General features: G+C 43.2%; 1 protein-coding gene across 1 annotated transcript in view; it reads left to right on the top strand.

Moving 5' to 3' along the window:
- Positions 1 to 554: 554 nt before the first annotated feature.
- Positions 555 to 10,487, top strand: part of PIK3R4 (phosphoinositide-3-kinase regulatory subunit 4) — a 69,516-nt gene continuing 59,583 nt past the window's right edge. The window contains exons 1-3 of the mRNA XM_008063730.2: positions 555 to 1,328; positions 6,028 to 6,161; positions 8,213 to 8,795. Of these exons, the coding sequence (XP_008061921.1) occupies positions 596 to 1,328; positions 6,028 to 6,161; positions 8,213 to 8,795 (1,450 nt within the window). The 5' untranslated portion in view covers positions 555 to 595. The remainder of the gene's footprint in view (positions 1,329 to 6,027; positions 6,162 to 8,212; positions 8,796 to 10,487) is intronic.

The following is a 10,487-nucleotide window of genomic DNA, read 5'->3' as shown; positions in this document are numbered from 1 at the left end:
TGGTCGCAGCCCGGCGACGCGCGCCTCGGCAGCTTCGCCGGAGGCCCGGGGGAGGACCGACTGCGGACCTGGGCCCGGCCTGCTTAGGGATTCGGTGACCGTAGAGGGGGAAAGCACTCACGTTTTCGGTGTGTCTGTTTCTCGCCTCCAAGCGGACGGCGGGCCCTTCTTGGAAGGGTCTCGGCCACACGGTACTTCTGTGACTCTCGTGGCCCCAAGCGCAGTCCTGAACGTGGTAAAGGCTCTTGCGCATTTCAGACGTCAAGGCCCGAAAAGACACGTTCCGACATTCTGGGGCTTGATGTTGAAGGGGCCTGTTTACGTGTAGCTCAGCTCCTGGGTAGGACGATGTGAAACAACTCAGTCACTTCAGATGAAGCAGCAAAATGCTTTTGGCAGAATCTTTTTAGATGGACGCGTATGAGATTTAGAGGCTTCCCGGAAGGTTAGGTTCGGCACTCTCAGTGGAAGGGGACATGCGGTGCTTGTGTCTTTGAAAGAGACCAAAGAGTGGTGTCTCATGGCTTCTTTGTTTCTTTCTTTCTTTCTAAAAGGTGTTGTATCCTAACTTAGTGGCACACAGGTGCTTACCATTATGGGAAACCAGCTCGCTGGCATCGCTCCTTCCCAGATCCTTTCTGTGGAGAGTTATTTTTCAGATATTCATGACTTCGAATATGACAAAAGCCTGGGGAGTACTCGATTCTTTAAAGTTGCTCGAGCCAAACACCGAGAAGGGCTGGTGGTTGTGAAGGTCTTTGCGATCCAGGATCCCACGCTGCCATTAACCAGCTATAAACAAGAGTTGGAGGAGCTGAAGATCAGGCTCCACTCTGCACAGAACTGCCTACCTTTCCAGAAAGCAGCAGAAAAAGCATCTGAGAAAGCAGCTATGCTCTTTAGGCAATATGTGCGAGACAACCTCTATGACCGCATCAGTACCCGGCCGTTCTTAAATAACATTGAGAAGCGCTGGATCGCTTTCCAGATCCTGACAGCTGTGGACCAAGCACACAAGTCTGGAGTTCGTCATGGGGACATCAAGACAGAGAATGTGATGGTCACCAGTTGGAATTGGGTTCTTTTAACTGATTTTGCCAGTTTTAAACCCACTTACCTTCCAGAGGACAACCCAGCAGATTTCAACTATTTCTTTGACACTTCACGGAGGAGAACCTGCTATATCGCTCCTGAACGTTTTGTGGACGGTGGGATGTTTGCCACTGAGTTAGAATATATGAGAGATCCTTCAACGCCACTTGTAGACTTAAATAGCAATCAGAGAACGAGAGGAGAGCTGAAGAGGGCAATGGACATCTTTTCAGCAGGTATTTGAGTTGGTCACGTCTGCTAGGGAGACGTGTTTATGTTTTAACTGTCAAACACAGAAACGTGGGTTTTTCTTTTTTTTTAGTCACCAGATGCTTAATTTCTTCGAGTGTTCTTATACGCTGTTTTAGATTGATGCAGCATTCCAGAATTAGACATATTTAAGTGCCTAGAAAACGCAAAGAGCAGTTCATTCAAACGTTAAAAAAAATACATATATATGTACATGTATATTCAGTCAGGGTCTCACTCTGTCGCCCAGGCTGGAGTGCAGTGGCATGATCGTGGTTCACTGCAGCCTCAGCCTTCTGCCTCAGCCTCCCCATTAGTTGTGACTGCAGGCATGTACCATCGTGCCTGGCTAATTCTTTTGATTTTTCTGTAGCGATGGAGTCTTGCTGTGTTGCCTAGGCTGGTCTTGAACTCCTGCAGTCCTCCTGCCTTGGCTTCCTAAAATCCTAGGATTGCAGGCACAAGCCACTGCCAGGACAAACATCTGAAAATACTTGAATGCTTTTATTGTATGTGTCAGGCACTGTCCAAGTACTAGGGACATGGATAGCATGTCTCTATTTTCAAGATGCTTCCATTTTATTTTATTTTTGTTTTTTTATTTTTTTTGAGTTGGAGTCTCACTTTGTTGCCCAGACTGGAGTGCAGTGGCACACTCCCTGCCACCGCAGCCTCGACCTGCTGGGCTCTGGCGATCCTTCCGCCTCAGCCTTCCAAGTAGCTGGAGCTACAGGCGTGCGCTACCACACCCGGCTAATTTTTTGATTTATTGTAGAGATGAGGTCTGGCCAAGTTGCCCAGGCGGGTCTCGAACCCGCGGGCTCAGGCATTCCACTCATCTCAGCCTCCCAAGTGCGGGATTACAGGCTGAGCCACTGAGCCCGGTTAAGATGCTTCCATTTAAATGTGTTGATAGATATTGACAAAGGCCATTTCAGTGTAGTGCTGTTTGCTGTTGTGGTGATAAGCATAGGGTGCTGCTTTAGGGACGCATAGAGTGTTTTTTTTTTTTTAATGATTATTATAGAGATATGGGGTACAATTCAGGATTAGGCATATAAACATTGATCATGCAGGTACCCTTGCTACCTTCACATAAACATTGATCATGCAGTTTTTTGTTTTTTTTTTTTAAAGAGACGGGGCTTTCGCTTATCATCCAGGCTGGAGTGCAGTGGTAAGATTATGGCTCACTGCAGCCTCAAACTTGTGGACTCAAGTCATTCTCCCGCTTAAGCCTCCCAAGTAGCTGGGACTGCAAGTGCGTGCCACTGAGCCCCGCTAATTTTTAAAAACTTTTTGTAGAGACAAGGCCTTGCTGGGATGCCAAGGCTGGTCTTGAATTCCTAGCCTCAAGCAATCCTCCCACCTTGGCTTCCCAAAGCACTGCAATTTTAGGCGTGAGCCACTGCACCTGCCAGGACACCTAGATACTTAAGTTGGTCTCCATGGTGGTGATAGGCTAAGAGGTGGGATCAGGAAAGGTGAGATTATTAGAAGGATGACACTTAAATTGAAACTGAGAGATAATTGGGAGTTATCTTTGGTAAGGTAGTTTGTTTCGGGCAGAGGGTGCTACTTAAACAGAGGCTTGAAGGTTAGAGCATGGCACAGGGATGTGCTAGGGCTCTTCAGGTACTGTATATGGAACGTAGGGTGTGAAGGTAGCAAGGCCTGAGCAGACCAGATCAGAAGGGGCCTGGCCCGACTGCAGCATGGAGAGTGGATTGCAAGTACAAGTTAGGAGACAGCTGCTACAGTTCAGGTACAACAGCTCATGACTGACTCAAAGTTGTGGTGGAGTTGGAAGGAGTGGAGTGAGGTGCTTGAGAGATGATTAGCAGATAGAGTTGTTAGGGTGGTGAGGATGATGTCGCATGAAGTCCCCCGGAAACTGATGATGGTATGCCGGTTCGTGAGGCAGGAGACAGGAGGAGGACGCACAGGTAGGGATGGAAGATGATGAGGTCTTCTTGGATATGTCAGTTTGGAGGTTTCTGGCGGGTATCCAGGAGACAGTGTACAACAGGCAGTTGGTTATAAAGGTCTGGTCCATAGAAATTTGGGATGGGAGTGGAGACTTGGGAGTTATCGGGAAATAGGTTTTACTTGTTGCCAGGGAGAGTTTGTATAGAAGTGATCTTAAATTTAAGCCTTTTTGGATTTCCTTAAAGAAGTTAATGAGCTCAGCCTGTAGTCCCAGCACTTTGGGAGACCCAGGCGAGTGGATTGCCTGAGCCTGTGGGTTCGAGACCAACCCGGGCAATCTCGTCTCTACAATAAATCAAAACCTAGCTGGGCGTGGTAGCATGCGCCTGTAGTTCTGGCTATTTGGCTGAGACGGAAATGATCGCTGGATCCCAGCAGGTTGATACTGGGGTGACCGTGAGGGTGCCACTGCACTCCACCCTGGGCGACAGAGTGAGACTCCAGCTCAAAAAAAAGTTAATGAAATCAATGGACTCCTTCCCTGGAAAATGTAACATGCAGTCATGTACGTTATTTCACATGCATGAGCCACATGGGGCTGTGAATTCCAGGTTACCTAAGAGCTTCTGGGGTAGAAAGAAGTTGGTTAAAGATGGTTCTCTGAGGGTTGCCAAAGGAACTCTGGCATCATTGTCATCTTGGGTAAATTTTTTTTTTTTTTTGGTGATGATCTGTCTTAGTTTTTTCCTCCCTTGTAGGTTTACTACAAATAAAAATAACAAATTGAGTTAAATTTTAGATTACCTAGGAAAAGTAACATAATTAATGAAGCATAGTTCATCTAGGGGAATGAACAGTAATTGTGACACAGGATTGCACCTGTTGATCTATTCAGGCCACTAACCAATACTGAGGGATGTTATTGATAAGCTAGGGTTAGCCTCTAGGTTGTAAATACAGTATAAGAAGGTTAGAAGTGTGAGCCATCAATGTCCCAGCATTGTTGATCAGTGAATTTATTTAAATTTTTCTTGAAACGTTTTTACATTTTAAACTTACTTTCTGTAATCCTTTAGATTAGGAATTTGATCACTTCCAAACTTTAAGGCATCATTTATAGGTTTAAGATTTCAGTTGTTGGTAAGTGTGAACATACAACTTATATAAATAAATTTGTGTTTATCCTTTTTATGTATATTGTAGTTTTGTACTCTTCAACACAACGTAGTTCAGCGTTTTTCTAGACTAAAGAGCCCTAAATGGTCTTGGCTGAAAGTAGGCCCTTTCATTCCTTTGAAAAAGAGGTGGGTGGCATCTGTCCCCCTCTCAGTGCTCTTAAGATTTGAATTGCAGACTCAGAGGAAGTTTCAAAAATGACCTTCACCCATCATCTGCCAGTGATGACATTGCTTATGACTGTATTTCCATGTCAGAGTCAGAAATTGACATTGGTGCGTTACTCTTAACTATAGACCTTACTGGCCAGGCATGGTTCTCTATAAAAAGTAGGAAAAACCCCAAACCATACATTGTGGTGCGTGCTTGTGGTCCAGCTATTTGGGAGGCTGAGGTGGAAGGCTTGCTTGAGCCCAGAACTTTGAGACTGTGGTGAGCTATGATTGTGCCTCTGCACTCTAGCCTGGGCTACAGAGTGAGACAAAATAATAATAATAATAACGATAACAAATAATAATCATAAGGAACAGAAAAGTGCATTTTCTACTTTTGGTATTTTCACCTTACAGTGAGTTCGTCAGATCGCCACCCCACTGTAAGGTGAGGAGCATCTGACCTTGAAATGTGATCTGGAAGTTGGTGCTGGGGGGAAGCAAACGGGGGAGGCGGGGTGAGAGGAGAAAGTGTGCTGGGCGAGGGGCATGGGGGTCGCTGTGGTGGGGCTTGCAGTGTTAAACAGGCGGTCAGGAAAGTCCTCACGGCTGAGGGACAGCGGAATAGCTAGAGGGCTGAATGAGGTGGAGGCCGGAAAGGGCCAGTGCAGAGGATCCAGCCAGTGCGGAGGCTGTGAGGTGAGGTCGTTCAAGCGTCTCCTCAAGGTTTGTTGAACGCGCTTCATATAATGAGGCAGTGAGACTGCTTTGTCCTTTTGGGAATGCAGGCACTTCTGAAAGTTCTGCCTTGAAGATTACATAAGTGCAAATGAATGATTTCTCTCCCGCGTTAACCTTACACCCACCCTTCTTAGCATTTTGCATTTTATGTTGTTCACAGACCTGTTTTCCATCTCCCTTCCAGAATGAAAGCTTCATGAAGGCAGAGATTTTTACCTGCTTTATGTACTACTTACTAGTGCCACGGGTCTAGTAGTCGCCTAATAACTTTTGCTTAATGATGACAAAATGAATTGTTAGGCATGACTTCTTAGAAGTCCCTTATGAACAGAATATCCATAAATCCATACTTTTAAAAAAGCTGTGTTTCTTGCTTTGTCACTCTGTAGTAAGTGTATGTATTATGTATTCATTTTCATTTTAAATTATAGAACTAGGAGATTATTTAATTTTTTAAAAGGGAGAAAAAAATGAATGACCTTTTATTGACTTTCTCTGTGAGAAACTGATGTTGAACAATAGACACTTTTCCTGTATGCTTGATTGTAGTTGTATGTTGCATTTCAATGTTTAATTTTATTTACTTTGGAGTCTTATTTTGAGTTTTATGAATTCTCTGACTTCTTGGTCTCTATTGCATGATAACTTGCAGCTCGTTTCTGATGGGATTATGTCTGCTGTTTTCCAGGTTGTGTGATAGCTGAGCTTTTTACAGAGGGTGTGCCACTGTTTGATCTCTCTCAACTTCTGGCTTATAGAAATGGACATTTCTTCCCAGAACAAGTGCTAAATAAAATTGAAGATCGCAGTATCAGAGAGTTGGTAACTATGCTACAAATACTTGCCTTAAAGTTTTTAATAGAAAAATGTGCCCACTTTTGTATCAGCCAGGTTTCTGAAATGTTATGTATTTGGAACACAGCAGCAAAGCATCTTGGACTAAACAGCCTATTGTTGTTGCTTTGTTAGTTTTTTTCCCCTTCTCAGGCATAGAGTTCATTTGGATTAGAAAAATAATCCATGTCATCTGTCCATCTTCCCCTTATAATCTTCAGCTCTGCTTTAGACACATTGGGAAGGAGGTGAGGAGGCGCCTGGGGATTGGAGAGGTCCTGGATGGAGCTTGGTAGTAGCAAGTGAGGAAAACAGATGTCTAAAATGAAGGCGACAGGAAAGGTCAGCCTGAGCAAGAATACAGCCAGATAGGGCCATTTCAGATGGAAGCAAGCAGCCGTGTATGTCTCCCTTGGGGTTGGGGGCAGTTCTGGAAAGGGGGCTTGGAGACTCACTGCTCATGCCGCAGATGGGCGTGAGGAGTTCCATGGGGGTCATCTAGCCCATACATGGACGTGACTGCTCGAGGTCGTTTTTTAAAGCCAGTCCTGTGCTGGCTGACCGATGCCTGTGACGATGACTCTGAGTCAAGGAAAAGATAAGGGTATATTTAGAATATTCTTTAATTTGGTTGGGAAATAGATAATAACCTTTTGATTTCTCTTACCAATGGCCCCTATTTAAAAATACGGTGCTTCAGAGGAAGACTGTTTCGTCCATATCAGTAGACAGTGTCCTGGGAGGAGTTCACATACCTGAGTTTCTGTCTTTGGGTATGGCACTTTCTGGTTATGCTACTTTGGCTACATAACTTCAAGTCTTTGGGCCTACCTTTTCTTAACTGTGGAAGGGGTAAATTTGTTTAATCTTTAAAGCTTAATCCAAATCTAAAAGCAATTCCGCTAGTTCACTTTTCCTTGTAGAATATTTGATTCCTCCAGGGTCAATGCTAGGCTGTTATTTAGAATGTAAGCCAAAAACTCAAGTAACTAGATACATTTTGTGTTATTTTATATATGCAAATAATGACTGATACTCTATAAGTGTCCAGAAAAGATTAAACTATGTTCTGTGTGTTGAAAAAAATTATTTCCCTACAATACTAGAAAACATAGGATAAATTCACATTAGGTGTATCATTGCTAGTGTTTGCAGAATTTAACGTCTCTTTTATACTACTTGAAAAGTTGGTCACTTACTCCTCTGATGATGAGATCCTAGAGCCATACTTCAACCATGTAGTCTTTTGGACAATGGCAATGAGTTTCTAAACCATAACTTTTAACCTGGGTTATGTAAGTAGATTTTAGGGGTTCTGTTATTCCTTCCAGAATTGTGTATAATTTTGTATATTAAAATTGTGTGTATGTATTCTCCGGAGAAGATCCATTGCTTTCCTCAGATTCTCCTACTTAGAAAAGTTTGTAGGAATCCTTGAGTTGTGGGTGGTAATATAGCGTTCCCTGTCTTAATCAATGGGGAATACTGAACTTGGATATACCCTCCTTTTCAGGAGTCAGGGCCATCTGTAAGACATTTAAATACAATTTTTTTTTTTTTTTTGAGTTGGAGTCTTACTTGGTAGCCCAGGCTGGAGTGCAGGGGCCACCACAGCCTTGACCTGCTGGGTTCAGGTGATCCTTCTGCTTCAACCTTCCAAGTAGCTGGAACCACAGGTGTGTGCCATCTTGCCTGGCTAATTTTTTGATTGATGTGGAGACGAGGCCTTGCCATGTTGCCAAGGCTGGTCTCAAACCCCTGGGCTCAGGCAGTCCTCTCGCCTCAGCCTCCCAAAGTGCTGGGTTTAAAGGCATGAGCCACTGTGCTTGCAAATGTCATTTCTTACTGCTTTCTAGAATGGTAGAGTTACATATCATTTAGTCATCAGGTTCCGAAAGTAGTTTGTCAGGCAGAGATTGAGAACAGTCAGAATTACCTTGAAAACCCTTGAAATCATATGTGAATTGCCCTTGTAGCTTTGGTCGGGTTTAATTTTCTGTTCTCAGATCTATTTTTCTTCCTTTTCTTCCTTGGTATAGGTCACTCAGATGATTCACCATGAGCCAGATAAGCGTTTAGACGCAGAAGAGTACTTAAAGCAGCAGCGTGGCAATGCCTTCCCTGAAATATTTTACACTTTCCTTCAGCCCTACATGGCCCAGTTTGCCAAGGAAACATTTCTCTCTGCAGATGAGCGTATTCTGGTCATACGGAAGGATTTGGGCAACATTATTCACAATCTCTGTGGACATGACCTGCCAGAAAAAGCAGAAGGAGAGCCTAAGGAAAACGGGCTGGTGATCTTGGTGTCTGTCATAACGTCCTGCCTGCAGACCCTGAAGTACTGTGATTCCAAGCTTGCTGCTCTGGAGCTCATTCTCCATCTTGCCCCCCGATTAAGTGTTGAAATCCTTTTGGATCGGATCACTCCATATCTCTTGCACTTCAGCAGTGACTCGGTTCCTAGGGTGAGGGCCGAGGCCTTGAGGACGTTGACCAAAGTTCTTGCTCTCGTCAAAGAGGTTCCTCGCAATGATGTCAATATTTATCCAGAATACATCCTGCCCGGCATAGCCCACTTAGCCCAAGATGATGCAACTATTGTTAGACTAGCCTATGCTGGTAAGAATTTCTTGTCCAAATAACAGCCACTTAGATATTTTTAGTTAGTGACTATAATACCTTGTTTTTCTGATTTCTTTGGGAATTTCAAGCGTGAACTTTGCTCTTCCAGCTGTTTGTGTACATATTAACAATATTCCTAGCTCCTCTGTTCCTGGAAATCAACTTTATGGCTCTCTGTTTTTGAAATGATCACAATTATCCAGTGAAAAAATATATAATGCAGAATTGCTTGGTTTTCCTGGCAGTATTTCATTTAATTTGGAATAAGACTGATATTTACGAGTATATGCTTCTGACCTAGTGTCTCTATCTGGCCCAAGAGTAAATGTTGACATCCTTTTGGACTGTGTTACTCCTTGTCTTCTGCATTTCAGCAGTGGCTGTGTTCCTGGAGCGAGGGACCTTTATACAGTTTCTCTGAACAAACATACTTGTTTGACTGCCAAGTTTAAGATGTACCTGTCTGTTACTGTTAAAAAGATTAATTTTGCTGGGTGATTTGGTGTTGAAAGAACCTGGCATCCTAACTTATTGAATGTTAAAGTTCTTCTTCCAGTTACTATAGTGCTTAGGATGTGTGGCTTTGTGATGAGATGGGTGTGTTACACACACCTACCTGTTTTCTTTGTAATTCTCACTCAATTACAGGTGATGCAGATTTATGTTTTTAGCTCCCCAGATTAATTCTGAAAGCTTAATTCTGCATGGAAAATATCACTGAAACAAACATAATTTATTTCTACCACGTACTCTGATGGAAATCAGAGATTCTGTTTTGAAGTCTTTGTTAGTAGTGTATAATGTATGTGGAGCTGATATTGTCACTTTTTTTTAAAGAAACTTGCTGTATAGTTCATTCATTTTACGATTTGCTTGTCATTATTTTATTTTTTTGAGTTGGAGTCTCACTCTGTCGCCCAGGCTGGAGTGCAGTGGTATGTTCATGGCCATCCCAGCGTCAACCTGCTGGGCGCTGACGATCCTTCCGCCTCAGCCTTCCAAGTAACGCTACCATGCCTGGCTAATTTTTTAAAAATTTATTGTAGAGATGAGGGCTTGCCAAGTTGCCCAGGCTGGTCTTGAACCCGTGGGCCCAGGCAGTTCACTTGTCTCAGCCTCCCAAAGTGCTAGGATTACAGGCTGAGCCACTGAGCCTGGCCTACTTGTCATTATTTTAATAGAACATGTGGAAAATGGTCTTTGGACTCTGGTCTTATCTCTGTGCACATCCACAGAATGATCGGTGGTCATTAGGATTCTTTCCCTGATACACCTGGGGATGCCAAAAAAATGTGTATGCATTTTGAGTATGACGGTCACTCAAAAGATGGTGTTAATCAAAGGCTAGCATCACCATGCGACAGGCAGGACAGTCAGAGAAAATGATGGAAGCACGGTTGAGTGAACATCATCCTACACGTTGCTACTGTAGTTTAATTCAACTTTGAAAAGTAGTACATAGATAACATGTCTTAAAATGTGTATGCCTTTTTTTGCCACCCCCTATATGTTTTTATTTTTTGCTTATCTCTTTGCCTACTTATTTATTTATTTATGGTTTCTGGTTTCCATAACTGTATAGGTGTAAACTTCAGGTCTAGAAATCCAGAATTTTTTAAAGACATATCAGAGTTTGTCATTTATAACAAAGCATATTTGTAATTTATGTGGCAAATATAAATAATTTGA

This window comes from Carlito syrichta, unplaced genomic scaffold (assembly GCF_000164805.1).
Source record: "Carlito syrichta isolate Samal-C Ts95f unplaced genomic scaffold, Tarsius_syrichta-2.0.1 Scaffold99365, whole genome shotgun sequence".
NCBI lineage: Eukaryota > Metazoa > Chordata > Mammalia > Primates > Tarsiidae > Carlito > Carlito syrichta.
This window is presented reverse-complemented; position numbering and strand designations above follow the sequence as displayed.